General features: G+C 35.1%; 1 protein-coding gene and 1 long non-coding RNA gene across 3 annotated transcripts in view; one reads left to right on the top strand and one right to left on the bottom strand.

Moving 5' to 3' along the window:
- LOC138321186 (uncharacterized) overlaps positions 1–22,996 on the top strand; it is a 53,559-nt gene that overhangs the window by 11,155 nt on the left and 19,408 nt on the right. The window lies entirely within an intron of this gene.
- Positions 2,800–21,121, bottom strand: LOC138322009 (uncharacterized). Its single transcript, XM_069266069.1, has 5 exons — positions 20,781–21,121; positions 5,870–5,987; positions 5,211–5,271; positions 4,430–4,539; positions 2,800–3,625 (listed from the first exon to the last, which is right to left on the bottom strand). Exons 2-5 carry the CDS (start codon positions 5,960–5,962, stop codon positions 3,380–3,382), a joined length of 510 nt encoding a protein of 169 aa, XP_069122170.1. The 5' UTR covers positions 5,963–5,987; positions 20,781–21,121; the 3' UTR covers positions 2,800–3,379.

Here is a 22,996-nt window from a genome sequence, read left to right on the forward strand (position 1 = left end):
ATGTAAAATTGTATCTTTTGTCTAACATTACATGTAAATTTGTTATTAGGGTACCATGTAAGAAAATGAATGAAATATATACAGTATATATAACATAAAAATTGAAATTTCACTTATTCACATAAAAATATACTGTCTGTAATAAAGAATGTCTCAGGAAATGATTTGCAACATACAATCAACCAAAAATATCCATATTTCTATCAAAGGTTTAATGTTAAAATGAAATACATGTAATGATAAATTAACACTATCTGGCAAGAATCCAAACATTTTGAATCATGCAAGGTCACTGAATGATATCACAACTGTCTTGGAATAGAATTTGAATTGAACTTTTAGGTAATGCCCTTCAATAATGATAGGTACATTTCAAATTTTGGATGTTGTTGTAGTTGTTTGTATACTATATATATACTTCTAAATATATTTCTATACTTAGGATATCTTTTATACTTCTTAGTACATGTTGTATAACTTTTATGCTTCTTAGTATGTGTTTATACTTCTTGGTATATTTTATATACTTCTTCAACAGGTTATGATGAAAGTCGGGGAAGGCATACATAAATGTATATGTACAATGTTTATACAATAAAATAAAGTATAATTCATGACTATATAATTACTGTTAATCGTAGGTTTTGTAAAGGCAGCCACATTTCAGACAACTGCTGTGTATCATGATTGTATTTATGTTTAGGGGGTTAGGTGAGGGAAGGCATTTATCATAAAAATGTATGATTGTTATTTATTGAGAAAAAATATTAAAAAAAAAGTATCACTTATTGTGACAAAAGTGTATGTAAATGTGTTGTGACAAAAAATATGGCTAGTAATAAAAGTGAATGAGTGTAATGTTGTGAAACAAGAGGCCCAGAGGGCCTGTATCGCTCACCTAGTTTGTAATGCCAAGTAATGTTCTGAATACAGGTTCATTGTTTCTTTTCTGAAGGAATTTGAATATTTACCTCTACATCCCCTATTGGGCCCCGCCCCTCCTGCCTCCCGTGGGTCAGAGCCAAAATTTATACAAGTTCTGTTCCCCTTCCCCCAAGGATGTTTGTGGCCAAATTTGGTTAAAATCCATGCAGAACTCTAGGACAAGTAGCAATTAATAGGATTTACCTCTATTTCACCTATTGGGCCCCGCCCCTCCTGCCCCCGGGGGGGTCAGAGCCAAAATTTATACAAACTCTGTTCTTATTCCTCCAAGAATGTTTCTGGCCAAATTTGATTACATTCCATGCAGAACTTTATGACAAGTAGCGATTTAAAGGATTTACCTCTATTTCCCCTATTGGGCCCCACCCCTCCCTCCTGCCTCCAGACGGTCAGAGCCAAAATTTATACAATTTCTGTTCCCCTTCCCCAAAGGATGTGGGCCCCGCCCCTCCTGCCTCCGGGGGGCTGAGCCAAAATTTATACAAGTTCTATTCCCCTTCCCCCAAGGATGTTTGTGGCTTAATTTGGTTACAATCCATGCAGAACTCTAGGACAAGTAGCGATTTATAGGATTTACCTCAATTTCCCCTATTGGGCTCCGCCCCTCCTGCCCCCGGAGGGTCAGAGCCAAAATTTATACAAGTTCTGTTCCCCTTCCCCCAAGGATGTTTGTGGCCAAATTTGGTTACAATCCATGCAGAACTATAGGACAAGTAGCGATTTATAGGATTTACCTCTATTTCACCTATTGGGCCCCGCCCCTCCTGCCCCCGATGGGTCAGAGCCAAAATTTATACAAGTTCTGTTCCCCTTCCCTCAAGGATGTTTGTGGCGAAATTTGGTCACAATCCATGCAGAACTATAGGACAAGTAGCGATTAAAAGGATTTACCTTTCTTTCACCTATTGGGTCCTGCCCCTCCTGCCCCTGGGGGGTCAGAGCTAAATTTTACACAAGTTCTGTTCCCCTTCCCCAAAGGATGTTTGTGGCCAAATTTGGTTACAATCCATGCAGAACTCTAGGACAAGTAGCGATTTATAGGATTTACTTCTATTTCACCTAATGGCCCCCGCCCCTCCTGCCCCCGGGGGGTCAGAGCCAAAATTTATACAAGTTCTGTTCCCCTTCCCCCAAGGATGTTTGTGGTCAAATTTGGTTATAATCCATGCAGAACTCTAGGACATGTAGCGATTTATAGGATTTACCTCTATTTCCCCTATTGGGCCCCGCCCCTCCTGCCCCTGGGGGGGGTCAGAGCCAAAATTTACACAAGTTCTGTTCCCCTTCCCCCAAGGATGTTTGTGGCCAAATTTGGTTACAATCCATGCAGAACTATAGGACAAGTAGCGATTTATAGGATTTACCTCTATTTACATGGGTCAGAGCCAAAATTCTTTATACAAGTTCTGTTCCCCCTTCCTCAAGGATGTTTGTGGCGAAATTTGGTCACAATCCGATTAAAAGGATTTACCTTTTCTTTCCACCTATTGGGTCCTGCCCCTCCTGCTAAATTTTATACAAGTTCTGTTCCCCTTCCCCAAAGGATGTTTGTGGCCAAATGTTGGTTTCCAATCCATGCAGAAAACTCTAGACAAGTAGCGATTTATAGGATTTACTTCTATTTCACCTAATGGCCCCCGCCCCTCCTGCCCCCGGGGGGTCAGAGCCAAAATTTATACAAGTTCTGTTCCCCTTCCCCCAAGGATGTTTGTGGTCAAATTTGGTTATAATCCATGCAGAACTCTAGGACATGTAGCGATTTATAGGATTTACTTCTATTTCACCTAATGGCCCCCGCCCCTCCTGCCCCCGGGCGGGGGTCAGAGCCAAAATTTTATACAAGTTCTGTTCCCCTTCCCCCAAGGATGTTTGTGGTCAAAATTGGTTATAATCCATGCAGAACTCTAGGACATGTAGCGATTTATAGGATTTACCTCTATTTCCCCTATTGGGCCCCGCCCCTCCTGCCCCTGGGGGGGGTCAGAGCCAAAATTTACACAAGTTCTGTTCCCCTTCCCCCAAGGATGTTTGTGGCCAAATTTGGTTACAATCCATGCAGAACTCTTTGACTAGTAGCGATTTAAAGGAAATGTTGACGGACAGACGGACGGACGACTGACGACAGACGCCGCGCCATGACATAAGCTCACCGGCCCTTTGGGCCAGGTGAGCTAAAAACACATGACCAATGACAGCATAAATAAATAAATTACAAGCTCATAATGATGTGATGGATGATATTTTCTACCTGATTCAGAATGTTTTCTTTTTTAAAGGGGGTGGGGGAGAGATTGACCCAAACTATGGTGAGAGGGATCAACATGGGAATTTTCTTCCATTATGACCTATTTTTATGTTTAAAATGAGAATAGGGTTGTGATGGGGGATTCCTGCACTGGTTTGTAATATAATATTATGACACTTTTCTCCTTATTTATACGGTTGTGACTTTTATGGATTTTGGTGAATACATCTGGAATCCTGGTCCTATGTCTGGGTTACAAAAGATAGGAGGGCTAACTTGGTCCCTCTTCTCTTCTGGCAAGTATTCACCTGTCTCAAGGTCAAATCGCAGAACATGTCCTGTCGGTATGGCAACAATTTCCCAGCAGTTGTTTCCCATTACCATAAAGTTAAACATGGTATCACGACTGTTAATGTCAGTCATAGGCTTGTAATCCTAAAAAGGATAACAGAATATAAATTATTTCAATATTATAGAAGGGTTTGTTTATGATAGTAGGTACCGGTTATTACGTAAATGGTTTTTGTGTAAAAATAATACGGTATAGCTGGTTATATTTTGTGGGTTGATATTGTTGCAATTTCAAAGAACATTGATGAGATCACAAAAATTTTGATCACTGAAACACTGAGATATTGTTGAATGCCAGATAAAGGAAAAAACTGCTTAAATCTAATTTTCTCATTTCTACTTAAAATTGTGATTTTGACCTGCATAGATAACCGAAAGAGCAAATACCAGTAAATCTACAATGCATAATACTGTGAATCTTTTTTTTTTTTTGTACTATCGTATTCGCTGTAGTTAGCACCCAGGGTGCAGGGTGCTTAAACAATTGTAACAAAAGGGGCGCTTATTAATGAACCAAAATGTAAGTTGTGGATGAAAAAATCAGTTATGTTTTAAATCTTTCTGTATACTCTGCATATGCCTTTTATCCTTTGAGACGCATTATTAAGTTGTGATTCACATGTAAAAGACTTGCAAGTTCATGTAAAATGGGATAAAATGCTGATGTTTGAGTCATCGCATGTTGTAAAACATTGCTAAATCCATGGAAAGGGGTATATTTATAAAACTTCAATTCTTCTCCAGAAAAGGGAAGGCCCTAAATTAGGGGGAGGGACACTAAATACGGCTAATACGGTAAGTACTGTTTTGCGACTGTTCTTTACTTAGGTTTCTGTACTGACACCATTTACAGCGAGCTCCTGGTATTTGTTCTGTATATTCACTTACCCTGGTCTTTAGGTTATCTCCGTCCATGTAGAGAACTTTCTGGGCTACATCCTGTATAGAAATGATTCTGTATGTGTTGTCTTTGAAGCTGTGAATCACCTGAAACCATGCTGAAAAAAAAAGATTTGCAATTAAGGACAAGTTTTAGACTGGATTGACCATATTTTCTTTAAAACACAAATCTGTTGAAAGACTAGGTTTGAATTTTATCCATAATGTTTATGGTATTTCAAATTATTTGTATATCTTCATGCTTATCATTTACATGTTATGCAATGGTTGAGCAAAAGAAAAGCTTTGTTGTAATATGTAAGACAACAAGTATATTTCTCCAAAAGAATGTTTGCCAGTATCATCACTGTTACCATTCCGATATATTATCGTTTCATTCTTAACCATAATCAACACTTATAAAACAGCAAGTGAATTGTTGTGAATCTGGAAATGACAAAGTATTTTTTCCTTTCTTTGCATGTTATAATATCAAAATCATTTAGTAGATAATTCCGTATTTGTCTGTTGTTTAGGTAATATTTTTAGGATTTTGTCCCTGCTGACTATGTTAATACTAGGTTGTCAGCAATCAAAAGCTACTGGTATTGTACATACATTTGTCAGCGGTGGAGCATCTTTAAAATATAGGTTTATATGTGATCATGTTTATGTAGGGTCGTCTTTAGGTCATGCATTGAATGTTCAATATAATGTACTAGTTTATTTATATCATATCTTTGTATTGTCTGTTATACTTTCTGACATACCAGCCAGAAAAAAAACATACCCCCCTGTTCCCCTGGGGTGGGTATTAGCTCGGTTTGGTCAGAGAAAGTTTTAAATGATAGCTGTAGGATCATTTATATGTATTCAATCAATTTCAGACTAATTTGCATGAAGATTGAAATTTTTGGTAGGGGGGTGCTTTTAATGCAAAATAAAAAGTAACACCCCCCCCCCTCCCCCAGGACGATGCTTGTGTTTAAGTGACCTCATGGTCATATGTGTCAAATGATTATCTCTAATCGAAATTTGTTGAAATAGACCCCAAAAAAAGTAAAAATAAAAAAAATTGCCCTGGGGATGGGGATTTCTCAGTTTGGGTTCCACCCTCAGTTCTGCTCTAACTAAATTCAAACATTTTGAGACAAAATATATTGAATATTAATATTTTTAGTAGGGGGGGGGGTACATTTTATGCAAGGGGGGTATCATGGTATGTTTTGGTAGGGGTATAAAAAAGTATCCGGATACTTTTTATGCAGGAGGTACATTTTATGCATGACACCAGTAAGCAAAGTTTACATGCATGATTCAATCATTGCAATCTACTTTCAACAGAGTTTGACTTATTTTATTCATTGCACTTTCCACGAGTTAGTGTTAAAACACTTCTAAGGTTTAAGTTCTTTGCTTAGATAAGAAATTTGTTATCATGAGGTAAACGTGACTTACTTCAACGTCTACAATGATGAGGTTTTGGGGTGCCAGCTTGTGGTGAAGTATGAAATCTGCTGGGTCATCGATCTCCTCAGTCATGGTTTAAACTGTGTTGTGTTCTGATCTGAAACCAAAACAAGCAAAATATTTATCGGACCCCAAAAATACAATCAATATTATATAAGAACTACTCAATTAAAGGACCAAGAAAAAAGTCTTTATAGCCAAGTGGTCTTTATACACAGGTAAAAATGGGCTATTTTTGGACCACAGAAAGTGGTCTTATTAAGCAGGTGGTTTTTAGCCCACCATCATCAGATGGTGGGCTATTCAAATCGCCTTTCGTCCGTGGTCCGTCGTCCGTCCGTCCTTCCGTCCGTCCGTCCGTTAACAATTCTTGTTACCGCTAATTCTCAGAAAGTGCTGAAGGGATCTTTCTCAAATTTCATATGTAGGTTCCCCTAGGACTCTAGTTGTGCATATTGCATTTTGGGACCGATCGGTCAACAAGATGGCCGACAGGCGGCCATCTTGGATTTTGATAGTTAAAGTTTGTTACCGCTATTTCTCAAAAAGTGCTGAAGGGATCTTTCTTAAATTTTATGTACAGGTTTCCCTAGGACTCTAGTTGTGCATATTGCATTTTGGGACTGATCGGTCAACAAGATGGCCGACAGGCAGCCATCTTGTATTTTGATAGTTAAAGTTTGTTACCTCTATTTCTCAAAAAGTACTGCAGGGATCTTTCTCAAATATCATATATAGTTTCCCCTAGGGCCCTAGTTGTGCATATTGCATTTTGGGACCGATCGGTCAACAAGATGGCCGACAGGCGGCCATCTTGGATTTTGATAGTTAAAGTTTGTTACCGCTATTTCTCAGAAAGTACTGAAGGGATCTTTCTCAAATTTCATATGTAGGTTCCCCTAGGACCCTTGTTGTGCATATTGCATTTTGGGACGATCGGTCAACAAGATGGCCGACAGGTGGCCATCTTGGATTTTGATAGTTAAAGTTTGTTACCGCTATTTCTCAAAAAGTGCTGAAGGGATCTTTCTCAAATTTCATATACAGGTTCCCCTAGGACCCTAGTTGTGCATATTGCATTTTGGGACCGATCGGTGAACAAGATGGCCGACAGGTGGCCATCTTGGATTTTGACAGTTAAAGTTTGTTACCGCTATTACTCAAAAAGTACTGAAGGGATCTTTCTCAAATTTCATATATAGGTTTCCCTAGGGCCCTAGTTGTGCATATTGCATTTTGGAACCAATCGGTCAACAAGATGGCTTGGATTTTGATAGTTAAAGTTTGTTACCGCTATTTCTCAAAAAGTACTGAAGGTATCGTTTACAAATTTCATATGAAGGTTCCCCAAGGACCCTAGTTGTGGATATTGTTAATTGGGACCGATCGGTAAACAAGATGGCCGACCGACGGCCATATTGGATTTTGATCGTTAAAGTTTGTTACCGCTATTTCTCAGAAAGTACTGAAGGGATCTTTCTCAAATTTTATGTGTAGGTTCCCCTTGTACCCTAGTTGTGCATAGTACCTTTTAGGACTGATGCATAATGCCTTTCGGGACTGATCGGTAAACAAAATGGCCAACCGGCCACCATCTTAGATTTCATTGTTGAAGTTTGTTACCACTATTTTCTTAGAAAGTGCTAAAGCGATCTATCTCAAATTTTATATGTCATGTGTTTGAAAAAGTTTGAAAAGCAGGGAAAAGATCCCTCTTTCCATTGTCAGACATAGATCTTTCTTTGGTGGGCGCCAAGATCCCTCTGGGATCTCTTGTTATTCAGAGGTTGTCACTGAGGCAGGCTTGACTGTATGTGTTTATAATCAAGACTGTCTAGTAGAGTACACCATAGTAAGAACTAGAAAGGCATGTGACAGAAGGAAAACAATGAAAAATGGCTAAAAGGAAGTATCTTTTGTTGCATTTATTGTTGAACCAATTAATCAATTATGATTATTGGAATAAGTTGTTTGAATCCGAAGAGTTGCCATTTGATAATCAGTTAAATACCATCTCACTAAATGTATACAATCTCACTACTGTATACAATCTCACTACTGTATACAATCTCCCACTGTATACAATCTCACTAACTGTATACAATCTCACTAACTGTATACAATCTCACTACTGTATACAATCTCACTACTGTATACAATCTCACTAACTGTATACAATCTCACTACTGTATACAATCTCACTACTGTATACAATCTCACTAACTGTATACAATCTCACTACTGTATACAATCTCACTAACTGTATACAATCTCACTACTGTATACAATCTCACTACTGTATACAATCTCACTAACTGTATACAATCTCACTACTGTATACAATCTCACTAGCTGTATACAAATTAAGTAACTGTATAAAATCTCACTACTGTATACAATCTCAGTAACTGTATACAATCTCACTAACTGTATACAATCTCACTAACTGTATACAATCTCAATAACTGTATACAATCTCACTAACTGTATACAATCTCACTAGCTGTATACAATCTCACTACTGTTTACAATCTCACTAACTGTATACAATCTCACTAACTGTATATAATCTCCCACTGTATACAATCTCACTAACTGTATACAATCTCACTACTGTATACAATCTCACTACTGTATACAATCTCACTACTGTATACAATCTCAATAACTGTATACAATCTCACTACTGTATACAATCTCACTAACTGTATACAATCTCACTAACTGTATACAATCTCACTACTGTATACAATCTCCCACTGTATACAATCTCACTAACTGTATACAATCTCCCACTGTATACAATCTCACTAACTGTATACAATCTCACCACTGTATACAATCTCACTACTGTATACAATCTCCCACTGTATACAATCTCACTACTGTATACAATCTCACTAACTGTATACAATCTCACAATCTCACTACTGTATACAATCTAACTACTGTATACAATCTCACTACTGTATACAATCTCACTACTGTATACAATCTCACTACTGTATAAAATCTCATAACAATAACTGTATACAATCTCACCACTGTATACATTCTCACTAAATGTATACAATCTCACTACTGTATACAATTTCACTAACTGTATACAATCTCACTACTGTATACAATCTCACTAACTGTATACAATCTCACTACTGTATACAATCTCACTAACTGTATACAATCTCACTAACTGTATACAATCTCACTACTGTATACAATCTCACTACTGTATACAATCTCACTACTGTATACAATCTCACTAACTGTATACAATCTCACTACTGTATACAATCTCACTAACTGTATACAATCTCACTAACTGTATACAATCTCCCACTGTATACAATCTCACTACTGTATACAATCTCACTACTGTATACAATCTCACTAACTGTATACAATCTCACTAACTGTATACAATCTCACTAACTGTATACAATCTCACTACTGTATACAATCTCACTACTGTATACAATCTCTCTACTGTATACAATTTCAATAACTGTATACAATCTCACTAACTGTATACAATCTCACTACTGTATACAATCTCTCTACTGTATACAATCTCAATAACTGTATACAATCTCACTAACTGTATACAATCTCACTACTGTATACAATCTCACTACTGTATACAATCTCACTACTGTATACAATCTCATAACAATAACTGTATACAATCTCACCACTGTATACAATCTCATTAAATGTATACAATCTCACTACTGTATACAATCTCCCTACTGTATAACATAAAATATCCATTGGGTATTTTCTGTCATGGTTTCGAGCTTTTTTTTTTTTTTTTTTGTAAAAATATTTGTGGTAAGTCATTGTAACCCACCCTCAGAATCCCAGTACCATAGGCTGATTAACGTGGATAAACGATGATGTTTGTAACCATAATTGCAGTTTTTTATTGAACGAATTTAGTTGGTTATAGTTTTTGTTGTTTCGTAGCAACGAATACAAGTAAAGTTTCTACACCACGAACACATATTTACTGTTTCTGTCCTGACATCTGGTACCCAGTGCTTTCCAGTGGCCAAATGCCCTAGAATGAAAGTCTGTTTTCAGTTTTCACCGAGTTGTCAGGTTATTGCCATACATAGTGGTTCATTCATATTATTCTGTCAGAAGGATTTGTGTGATAGGCAAGTTCACTAAATGCAGCATATGGTTAAACTTAACTTGACATGTCTGTTAAAAAATATTTCTAAAAAGTGTATCTCCACTGTACAAAGCACACACAGACAAAACATGTGTTACTGGTTTATATTAGATGGGTGAAGTTTCACGTTTGGTTAGTTTTTGTGGTATCAAGCTTATATGAACTCTATTTAGCATACTTTCCCATTGACAATGCCTGTAAGTTTACAATTACTGTTATTTACAGCATATTGGTTATTTTATAGCATGGTAAGTTTAGAGTCTAGTTAGTTTAGAGTCTGGTTAGTTTAGAGTCTGGTTAGTTTAGAGTCTGGTTAGTTTACATTATGGTTAGTTTAGAGTCTGGTAAGTTTACATTATGGTAAGTTTAGAGTCTAGTTAGTTTACATTATGGTTAGTTTACAGTCTGGTTAGTTTACAGTCTGGGTAGTTTACATTATGGTTAGTTTACAGTCTGGTTAGTTTAGTTTACAGTCTGGTTAGTTTACTGTCTGGTTAGTTTAAATTATGGTTAGTTTACAGTCTGGTAAGTTTACTGTCTGGTTAGTGTACAGCCTGGTTAGTGTACAGCCTGGTTAGTTTACATTATGGTTAGTGTCCAGTCTGGTTAGTTTACTGTCTGGTTAATTTATATCATTGTTAGTTTATATTATGGTTAGTTTACATTCTGGTTAGTTTACAGTCTGGTTAGTTTACAGTCTGGTTAGTTTACAGTCTGGTTAGTTTACAGTCTGGTTAGTTTACATTATGGTTAGTTTACAGTCTGGTTAGTTTACAGTCTGGTTAGTTTACAGTCTGGTTAGTTTAAATTATGGTTAGTTTACAGTCTGGTAAGTTTACTGTCTGGTTAGTGTACAGCCTGGTTAGTGTACAGCCTGGTTAGTTTACATTATGGTTAGTGTCCAGTCTGGTTAGTTTACAGTCTGGTTAGTTAACATTATGGTTAGTGTCCAGTCTGGTTAGTTTACAGCCTGGTTAGTTTACATTATGGTTAGTGTCCAGTCTGGTTAGTTTACTGTCTGGTTAATTTATATCATTGTTAGTTTATATTATGGTTAGTTTACATTCTGGTTAGTTTACAGTCTGGTTAGTGTACAGCCTGGTTAGTTTACATTATGGTTAGTGTCCAGTCTGGTAAGTTTACTGTCTGGTTAGTTTACAGCCTGGTTAGTTTACATTATGGTTAGTTTACATTCTGGTTAGTTTACAGTCTGGTTAGTTTACATTATGGTTAGTATACAGTTAAAGTATGGGCTTGAGGGATATAGCAAGTTTCTGGTTTCCCGAGACTTGTCTATTTCCCGAGGCGGAGCCGAGGGAAATAGGCAAGTTCGAGGGAAACCGGAAACTTGATATATCACTCAATCCCATACTTTAACTGCTTTAATATACCGATACATACAAAAGCTATGATAATACTAAAAAATATATTTTTTTCATACGCTAACTTCTCTCTATTCCTGTCGTGTACGGCAATGGCCATTGGAGATTGAGATAATTTTTACATTGTAATCGATCTACGTAATCTTATCTTCAAACATACAAATTATTCTGAGATGATAACTGTGATTCTATGTCCGTTTTGTTTTGCTTCTATTCAAACCGCAGGTTAAAATTTGATTCCGCTATGATTTCTCGATATTTCAACATTTATACCACTACAGTAGGCATTGTTGAAATTCCGAGACGTTAACCATTTACAGGTAGCCTAAATATATACATAACAAATGTACGTACATGTAAAAGGTACATGTATTGTCCTCTGACCCCATTACATTTTTTCACAAGCCTCTCACTTACAAGATAAACATGACGACGTATTCGGTAACAGTTTTCGATCGATACCAACGTCGTCTGAGTACGTCAACGGAGATGGCGTGATCGGAAACTAGCTCCGTCCAATTGTTACATCACCTAGCAACTCATGGCGTGATCGGAAACAAGTCCCGACCACCTCAAATCAGATTGGTTAAACGGAAATACCCAAGTGCAAGGGTGTGCTAGCTTCCAGGGATGTGCTAGTTCGATGACTAACACACAGCTGAGAGAGGTTTTTGGAAAAAGCAGGGAGCTAGTAAGTTTAACAAAGTATATTTTATATAGTGTAAATAAAGTAGAGGTATATTAATTTACATTCTGGTTAGTTTACAGCCTGGTTAGTTTATATTATGGTAAGTTTACAGTCTGGTTAGTTTACATTATGGTTAGTTTATATTATGGTTAGTTTAAATTATGGTTAGTTTACAGTCTGGTTAGTTTAAATTATGGTTAGTTTACAGTCTGGTTAGTTTACTTTATGGTTAGTTTACATTATGGTTAGTTTATATTATGGTTAGTTTACATTATGGTTAGCTTACAGTCTGGTTAGTTTACAGTCTGGTTAGTTTAAATTATGGTTAGTTTACAGTCTGGTAAGTTTACTGTCTGGTTAGTGTACAGCCTGGTTAGTGTACAGCCTGGTTAGTTTACATTATGGTTAGTGTCCAGTCTGGTTAGTTTACAGTCTGGTTAGTTAACATTATGGTTAGTGTCCAGTCTGGTTAGTTTACAGCCTGATTAGTTTACATTATGGTTAGTGTCCAGTCTGGTTAGTTTACTGTCTGGTTAATTTATATCATTGTTAGTTTATATTATGGTTAGTTTACATTCTGGTTAGTTTACAGTCTGGTTAGTGTACAGCCTGGTTAGTTTACATTATGGTTAGTGTCCAGTCTGGTTAGTTTACATTCTGGTTAGTTTATATTATTGTTAGTTTATATTATGGTTAGTTTACATTCTGGTTAGTTTACAGTCTGGTTAGTTTACATTATGGTTAGTATACAGTTAAAGTATGGGCTTGAGGGATATAGCAAGTTTCTGGTTTCCCGAGACTTGTCTATTTCCCGAGGCGGAGCCGAGGGAAATAGGCAAGTTCGAGGGAAACCGGAAACTTGTTATATCACTCAATCCCATACTTTAACTGCTTTAATATACCGATACATACAAAAGCTATGATAATACTAAAAAATATTTTTTTTTCATACGCTAACGTTCTCTCTATTCCTGTCGTGTACGGCAATGGCCATTGGAGATTGAGATAATTTTTACATTGTAATCGATCTACGTAATCTTATCTTCAAACATACAAATTATTCTGAGATGATAACTGTGATTCTATGTCCGTTTTGTTTTGCTTCTATTCAAACCGCAGGTTAAAATTTGATTCCGCTATGATTTCTCGATATTTCAACATTTATACCACTACAGTAGGCATTGTTGAAATTCCGAGACGTTAACCATTTACAGGTAGCCTAAATATATACATAACAAATGTACGTACATGTAAAAGGTACATGTATTGTCCTCTGACCCCATTACATTTTTTCACAAGCCTCTCACTTACAAGATAAACATGACGACGTATTCGGTAACAGTTTTCGATCGATACCAACGTCGTCTAAGTATGTCAACGGAGATGGCGTGATCGGAAACTAGCTCCGTCCAATTGTTACATCACCTAGCAACTCATGGCGTGATCGGAAACAAGTCCCGCCCACCTCAAATCAGATTGGTTAAAGGGAAATACCCGAGTGCAAGGGTGTGCTAGCTTCCAGGGATGTGCTAGTTCGATGACTAACACACAGCTGAGAGAGGTTTTTGGAAAAAGCAGGGAGCTAGTAAGTTTAACAAAGTATCTTTTATATAGTGTAAATAAAGTAGAGGTATATTAATTTACATTCTGGTTAGTTTACAGCCTGGTTAGTTTATATTATGGTAAGTTTACAGTCTGGTTAGTTTACATTATGGTTAGTTTACATTATGGTTAGTTTATATTATGGTTAGTTTACAGCCTGGTTAGTTTATATTATGGTAAGTTTACAGTCTGGTTAGTTTACATTATGGTTAGTTTACATTATGGTTAGTTTATATTATGGTAAGTTTACATTATGGTTAGCTTACATTCTGGTTAGTTTACACTATGGTTAGTTTACAGCCTGGTTAGTTTACTTTATGGTTAGTTTACATTCTGGTTAGTTTACTTTCTGGTTAGCTTACAATCGATTAGTTTACAGTCTGTTAGTTTACATTATGGTTAGTTTACAGTCTGGTTAGTTTACAGTCTGGTTAGTTCTGGTTAGTTTACATTCTGTTAGTTTACATTATGGTTAGTTTACTTTATGGTTAGTTTACAGTCTGGTTAGTTTTGGTTAGTTTACATTCTAGTTAGTTAGTTTACATTATGGTTATTACAGTCTGGTTAGTTTCATTATGGTTAGTTTACATTCTGGTTAGTATGGTTTAGTTTTATTATATGGTTAGTTTACATTCTGGTTAGTTTACAGTATGGTTAGTTTACATATGGTTAGTTTAATTGGTTAGTTACAATCTGGTTAGTTTACATATTATGGTAAGTTTACATTCTGGTTAGTTTAAATTCTAGTTAGTTTACATTATAGTAAGTTTACATTATGGTAAGTTTACATTCTGGTTAGTTTACACTATGGTTAGTTTACAGCCTGGTTAGTTTACTATGGTTAGTTTACATTATGGTTAGTTTATATTATGGTTAGTTTACAGTCTGGTTAGTTTACAATCAGATTAGTTGACAGTCTGTTTAGTTAAAGCCTGGTTAGTTTACATTATGGTTAGTTTACAGTCTGGTTAGTTTACATTATGGTTAGTTTACATTCTGATTAGTTTACAATCTGGTTAGTTTAAAGTCTGGTTAGTTTACAGCCTGGTTAGTTTACATTATGGTTAGTTTACATTATGGTTAGTTTACAGTCTGGTTAGTTTACATTATGGTTGTTTACAGTCTGTTAGTTTACATTCGTTTAGTTAAAAGTGGTTAGTTTACATTATGGTTAGTTTACAGTCTGGTTAGTTTACATTATGGTTAGTTTACATTCTGATTAGTTACAATCGATTAGTTGAAAGTCTGGTTAGTTAACAGCTGGTAGTTTACATTAGGTTAGTTTACATTATGGTTAGTTTACAGTCTGGTTAGTTACATTATGGTTTGTTTACAGTCTGGTTAGTTTATATTATGGTTAGTTTAATTTGGTTAGTGTACATGGTTAGTTTACAGTCTGGTTAGTTTAGTTTACAGTCTGGTTAGTTTACATTTCTGGGTTTAGTTAGTTTACAGTCTGGTTAGTGTACAGTCTGGTTTGTAATTGGTTAGTTTACAGTCTGGTTAGTGTACAGTCTGGTTAGTGCACGGCCTGGTTAGTTTACATTCTAGTTAGTTTACATTCTGGTTAGTTTACATTATGGTTAGTTTACATTATGGTTAGTTTACAGCCTGGTTAGTTTACATTATGGTTAGTTTACATTCTGGTTAGATTAGAGTCTGATTAGTTTACAGCCTGGTTAGTTTACATTTTGGTTAGTTTACAGCCTGGTTAGTTTACATTCTGGTTAGTTTACATTATGGTTAGTTTACAGCCTGGTTAGTTTACATTCTGGTTAGTTTACAGTCTGGTTAGTTTACAGTCTGGTTAGTTAACATTATGATTAGTTTACAATTTGGTTAGTTTACATTATAGTTAGTTTACAGTCTGGTTAGTTTACAGCCTGGTAAGTTTACATTTTGGTTAGTTTACATTCTAGTTAGTTTACATTTTGGTTAGTTTACATTCTAGTTAGTTTACATTATGGTTAGTTTAGAGTCTGGTTAGTTTACAGTCTGGTTAGTTTACAGCCTGGTTAGTTTACAGCCTGGTTAGTTTACATTCTGGTTAGTTTACATTCTGGTTAGTTTACAGTCTGGTTAGTTTTCATCTGGTTAGTTTCATTATGGTTAGTTTACATTCTAGTTAGTTAACATTATGGTTAGCTTACAGTCTGGTTAGTTTACATTATGGTTAGTTTACATTATGGTTAGCTTACATTATGGTTAGTTTACATTATGGTTAGTTTACATTATGGTTAGTTTATATTATGGTTAGTTTAAATTATGGTTAGTTTACAGTCTGGTTAGTTTACAGTCTGGTCAGTTTATATTATGGTAAGTTAACATTCTGGTTAGTTTAAATTCTAGTTAGTTTACATTATAGTAAGTTTACATTATAGTAAGTTTACATTCTGGTTAGTTTACACTATGGTTAGTTTACTTTATGGTTAGTTTACATTATGGGTTTAGTTTACATTCTGGTTAGTTTACATTATGGTTAGTTTACATTCTGGTTAGTTTACAGTCTGGTTAGTTTACAGTCTGGTTAGTTTACATTATGGTTAGTTTACAGTCTGGTTAGTTTACATTATGGTTAGTTTACATTCTGGTTAGTTTACAGTCTGGTTAGTTTACATTCTGGTTAGTTTACATTCTGGTTAGTTTACAGTCTGGTTAGTTTACATTATGGTTAGTTTACATTCTGGTTAGTTTACAGTCTGGTTAGTTTACATTATGGTTAGTTTACAGTCTGGTTAGTTTATATTATGGTTAGTTTACAGTCTGGTTAGTTTACACTATGGTTAGTTTACAGTCTGGTTAGTTTACAGTCTGGTTAGTTTACAGTCTGGTTAGTTTACATTCTGGTTAGTTTACATTCTGGTTAGTTTACATTATGGTTAGTTTACATTCTGGTTAGTTTACAGTCTGGTTAGTTTACAGTCTGGTTAGTTTACAGTCTGGTTAGTGTACAGTCTGGTTAGTGCACAGCCTGGTTAGTTTACATTCTAGTTAGTTTACATTCTGGTTAGTTTACATTATGGTTAGTTTACATTCTGGTTAGTTTACAGTCTGGTTAGTTTACAGCCTGGTTAGTTTACATTTTGGTTAGTTTACAGCCTGGTTAGTTTACATTCTGGTTAGTTTACATTATGGTTAGTTTACAGCCTGGTTAGTTTACATTCTGGTTAGTTTACATTCTGGTTAGTTTACATTCTGGTTAGTTTACATTTTGGTTAGTTTACAGTCTGGTTAGTTTACAGTCTGGTTAGTTTACATTATGGTAAGTTTACAGTCTGGTTAGTGTACAGTCTGGTTAGTGTACAGCCTGGTTAGTTTACATTATGGTTAGTGTCCAGTCTGGTTAGTTTACAGTCTGGTTAGTTTACATTATGGTTAGTTTACAATTTGGTTAGTTTACATTATAGTTAGTTTTACAGTCTGGTTAGTTTACAGCCTGGTAAGTTTACATTTTGGTTAGTTTACATTCTAGTTAGTTTACATTTTGGTTAGTTTACATTCTAGTTAGTTTACATTATGGTTAGTTTAGAGTCTGGTTAGTTTACAGTCTGGTTAGTTTACAGTCTGGTTAGTGTACAGCCTGGTAAGTTTACACTCTGGTTAGTTTACATTATGGTTGGTTAGTTTACAGTTTGGTTAGTTTACAGTCTGGTTAGTTAACATTATGGTTAGTTTACATTTTGGTTAGTTTACATTCTAGTTAGTTTACATTCTGGTTAGTTTACATTCTAGTTAGTTTACATTATGGTTAGTTTAGAGTCTGGTTAGTTTACAGTCTGGTTAGTGTACAGCCTGGTAAGTTTACACTCTGGTTAGTTTACATTATGGTAAGTTTACAGTCTGGTTAGTTTTCATTATGGTTAGTTTACATTCTAGTTAGTTAACATTATGGTTAGCTTACAGTCTGGTTAGTTTACATTATGGTTAGTTTACATTATGGTTAGCTTACATTATGGTTAGTTTACATTATGGTTAGTTTACATTATGATTAGTTTATATTATGGTTAGTTTAAATTATGGTTAGTTTACAGTCTGGTTAGTTTACAGTCTGGTCAGTTTATATTATGGTAAGTTAACATTCTGGTTAGTTTAAATTCTAGTTAGTTTACATTATAGTAAGTTTACATTATAGTAAGTTTACATTCTGGTTAGTTTACACTATGGTTAGTTTACATTATGGTTAGTTTACATTATGGTTAGTTTACATTCTGGTTAGTTTACACTATGGTTAGTTTACAGCCTGGTTAGTTTACTTTATGGTTAGTTTACATTATGGTTAGTTTATATTATGGTTAGTTTACAGTCTGGTTAGTTTACATTATGGTTAGTTTACATTCTGATTAGCTTACAATCAGATTAGTTGAAAGTCTGGTTAGTTAACAGCCTGGTTAGTTTACATTATGGTTAGTTTACATTATGGTTAGTTAACAGTCTGGTTAATTTATATTATGGTTAGTTTAAATTATGGTTAGTGTACAGTCTGGTTAGTTTGCAGTCTGGTTAGTTTAGTTTACAGTCTGGTTAGTTTACATTATGGTAAGTTTACATTCTGGTTAGTTTACAGTCTGGTTAGTGTACAGTCTGGTTAGTTTACAGTCTGGTTAGTGTACAGTCTGGTTAGTGCACAGCCTGGTTAGTTTACATTCTAGTTAGTTTACATTCTGGTTAGTTTACATTATGGTTAGTTTACAGCCTGGTTAGTTTACATTATGGTTAGTTTACATTCTGGTTAGATTACAGTCTGATTAGTTTACAGCCTGGTTAGTTTACAGCCTGGTAAGTTTACATTTTGGTTAGTTTACAGCCTGGTTAGTTTACATTCTGGTTAGTTTACATTATGGTTAGTTTACAGCCTGGTTAGTTTACATTCTGGTTAGTTTACATTATGGTTAGTTTACATTCTGGTTAGTTTACATTTTGGTTAGTTTACAGTCTGGTTAGTTTACAGTCTGGTTAGTTTACATTATGGTAAGTTTACAGTCTGGTTAGTGTACAGTCTGGTTAGTGTACAGCCTGGTTAGTTTACATTATGGTTAGTGTCCAGTCTGGTTAGTTTACAGTCTGGTTAGTTAACATTATGGTTAGTTTACAATTTGGTTAGTTTACATTATAGTTAGTTTACAGTCTGGTTAGTTTACAGCCTGGTAAGTTTACATTTTGGTTAGTTTACATTCTAGTTAGTTTACATTTTGGTTAGTTTACATTCTAGTTAGTTTACATTATGGTTAGTTTAGAGTCTGGTTAGTTTACAGTCTGGTTAGTTTACAGTCTGGTTAGTGTACAGCCTGGTAAGTTTACACTCTGGTTAGTTTACATTATGGTAAGTTTACAGTCTGGTTAGTTTTCATTATGGTTAGTTTACATTCTAGTTAGTTAACATTATGGTTAGCTTACAGTCTGGTTAGTTTACATTATGGTTAGTTTACATTCTGGTTAGTTTACATTATGGTTAGTTTATATTATGGTTAGTTTAAATTATGGTTAGTTTACAGTCTGGTTAGTTTACAGTCTGGTCAGTTTATATTATGGTAAGTTAACATTCTGGTTAGTTTAAATTCTAGTTAGTTTACATTATAGTAAGTTTACATTATAGTAAGTTTACATTCTGGTTAGTTTACACTATGGTTAGTTTACAGCCTGGTTGGTTTACTTTATGGTTAGTTTACATTATGGTTAGTTTACATTCTGGTTAGTTTACAGTCTGGTTAGCTTACAATCAGATTAGTTGACAGTCTGGTTAGTTAAAAGCCTGGTTAGTTTACATTATGGTTAGTTTACAGTCTGGTTAGTTTACATTATGGTTAGTTTACATTATGGTTAGTGTACAGTCTGTTTAGTTTACAGTCTGGTTAGTTTAGTTTACATTATGGTAAGTTTACAGTCTGGTTAGTTTACATTCTGGTTAGTTTACAGTCTGGTTAGTTTAGAGTCTAGTTAGTTTAGTTTACATTATGGTAAGTTTACAGTCTGGTTAGTTTACAGTCTGGTTAGTTTACAGTCTGGTTAGTTTAGAGTCTAGTTAGTTTACTGTCTGGTTAGTTAACATTATATTAGTGTACAGTCTGGTTAGTGTACTGTCTTGTTAGTTTACAGTCTGGTTAGTTTACATTATGGTTAGTTTGCAGTCTGGTTAGTTTACATTATGGTTAGTTTCGTCATGGAAATTGACTGATTGCCTGGCAGTTTGTATCCATGCCTTGTGCTCATAAATGCACATGTACATTTGCAAAATACAAAGTCATGTGCGGTATTCGTACAGTTTAATTGAGAGCTTGGAATCTGTCAAGCATGGAAGTGGGAACTGAGCAAACTGTTCAAAATTCTAGATAGTTAAATAGGAAGCTAGCAGTCTAAAAGTCGTCTGGGAATCTTACTGTTTATACACAGCAATGAACAGTGATTTAATTAATGATATCCTGTATCATAACCAGACTAGCTAGGACAAGTTAACTTATACAACTTGCCTGTTTAATCTGTACGGTTTAATTGTCATGTAAACTTTGATGCTCCCTGATGAACTATTTGTATAGCCATATGACATTTTGATTTATTAGTAAAGTGAACTGTGTAATATCATTACCTGTGGTGTTTTTATTGATTGTATGTTGTAAACATTTTAACGGGCTAGACAACATAAGTCTATATAACCTTAACAAGCTTTGAGTAACAGCACTTTAACAGGCTGTGTGACATAGATCAGTTTTACATATAACCCTTTTGTGGCACATTGAATTACTACATAACGTTTTGTGATCTGTTGTGTATTCAAACGTGTATGTGTGTAAACAATGTGACAATAATTATCAGTGAAGTAAGCATGCTGAAGAGTGACAGTTAGAGAGACCACCATTAATTGATAACAAGTTTTCACAAGTCTGCAATATAGGCCTATACTTTCTAGTTGATCCTAACCCAAACAGTCATCATGTCGGCTCTGTGTGCCGAGTGAACTCTGACATTTAATCTAAACTAGTTATTGTTGTTGTTCACACGTAAATAATGACAAATTTAAGTCAAATAGCTGAAAAAGTATTAACTTACCTGTGTGTAGTTGTCAAGAGAAGCACAATGTTGAGCAGTCTGTCAGACTGATCGCGTTATCACACTAGCTCGGGAGCTCCACTACACTGGACCTCTCTGTCATGCAGTATAGCTTTCCTGTGTGAATGAACCAGAGTTCCCAGTTATGTACTTTATATTGATTCACAACACGTGTGTGCTTGCATGTTCCAAATATTGAAACCTGAGAATTTTCCCGGAACTCATTAGAAAATCAATGTTAATTATGCTTCTTTGCTTACATAATTTCCTATAAACATAGTTGAATCCAGTTATTTTGGATTTTAGATGTTTTAGATTCCTTATTTGTTTTCCGAGTAGGCTAGCTGGGAATTTTATATGTGTAGGCAGTGCTAAATTTAGAGTGACAGTTTCGGTTGTATAAATGGGTCGTAATATATGCCAACCAGTCTCAGAAAAGGAAGGGATTATAAAAATGAAATGATTGACTCAAATGTTTTATTTGTATATAGGATTATCAATGCATTCTTGCCTTCTTATTGGTATTTAGGTAGGCCTTGATTAAAAATGAAATATTAGTAAAATTGCCTTATGATAATACATCAGTATTTGACCCAATAAGCGCCCAGGTCGTATAAAAAATGAAAAGGTGCAAAATCATTACAAACCTATAGACAGTTTTGGTCTTTATTTACGCCTGGGCAATTAAAATTGCGGCCTCAAAAGTGGGAGGGGTGCTTACTGGGTCAAATACGGTTGTTTGTCAGGAAAAGACCACAGGTGTAATTTGTTCTAGCATGAAATTATTAAGTATCTCAGTATTTCAGTTTGTTCTTGAGTCTGTTATTACATTGAAATAGAATAGACTACTTTTGAAAACTTGTAGGGTCTTTTTGTGTTCTGGGAAATGCCACCCCTGTTCATTTTGGTAAAATTGACTTCATTTGGAACACATTTTCAACTTTATATTTATAATGTTAGTCATGCTTTTGGTAAGAAACTATCATCCAGTGATCTTATGGATTAGGTTAAAGAGTAACTTGAAACATTTAAGACTTATCAAAATAGGAACAGAGGTTAAATATTTGACACATAACAACCTCATTACAAACACAGTTAGCCTTGCCAAACTGAATAGAAATATAGTCTGTGTACAAAAGGTTCTAAACTGGTCTTTAAACATTCAAATGATGCTATTGAACAAAAGTTTTAATGTATGCTACTTTAACTTTTGTGTTGATTTCTTATCTGTTTTAGAATAAATATCCTCAACAAAAGTGCTTAGACTTTTCAAAATGAAATTCCAAATAGAACTGACTATGAAATCATCATATTGTCATTGTTTAATTAATTTCTTTGTCATTATAAGGCTTATTAAGCAAAAACAAACGAATTTGTTTACTACAATTATATCACTGTACTTGAACTTCAGTGTCAGTTGAATCAAATATGGTTCGTCCTTGACCTTCAATGTCAGTTGAGTCAAATGTTAAAATAACTTTTCATTTTAACAAAGATTTACTTTGTGTTTGTACCAAGTGTACAAAGTTAAAATGAAAGACCTTGATCTTCAGTCAAAGTCACAATGTGAGAGAAAAAGGTTTTAATAACTGAATCTCAATAACCAAGAGACCTGAAATTGGGCCTAACAGCATGGTAGTGTGAAAGTTTGTTTAATTGATTAACCTTGACTGTCATTCAAGGTCATAAGTTTGGAATCTGATAAATGCTGCCAAGGATTTCTTTTTGATGATACTAGGCACCAAAGTGATCAGTTATTAATCATGTGTTGTATTTTGTTAATGATATTGTAAATGACACACAATGCAGAACATGAGCAAAGCCTTTGGCTTTTATGATTGGATATATAATTATTATGTCAACCACCTATTCTGAATGAAAGGGATTCTATAAATTTTAGCCTGACGGCTGGAGCCCTGTTGAATGTACAATGCCTATTGTAAACCTGTAGGTACATCACCCTGAGCCTGAGTATAGGCTTGAATGAAAGAGTCTTACTTGTTAGCCCACCATCTGATGATGCTTTTCGTCCATAGTCCGTTCGCTCGTTAACAATTCTTGTCATCGCTATTTCTGAGAAAGTGCAGAAGGGATCTTTCTCAAATTCCATACGTAGGTTCCCATATGGCCCTAATTATGCATATTGTACATTGGAACCAATCGGTCAACAAGATGGCCGCCAGGCAGCCATCTTGGATTTTGATTGTTAAAGTTTG

Source organism: Argopecten irradians, chromosome 4, assembly GCF_041381155.1.
Source record: "Argopecten irradians isolate NY chromosome 4, Ai_NY, whole genome shotgun sequence".
NCBI classification, from domain to species: domain Eukaryota; kingdom Metazoa; phylum Mollusca; class Bivalvia; order Pectinida; family Pectinidae; genus Argopecten; species Argopecten irradians.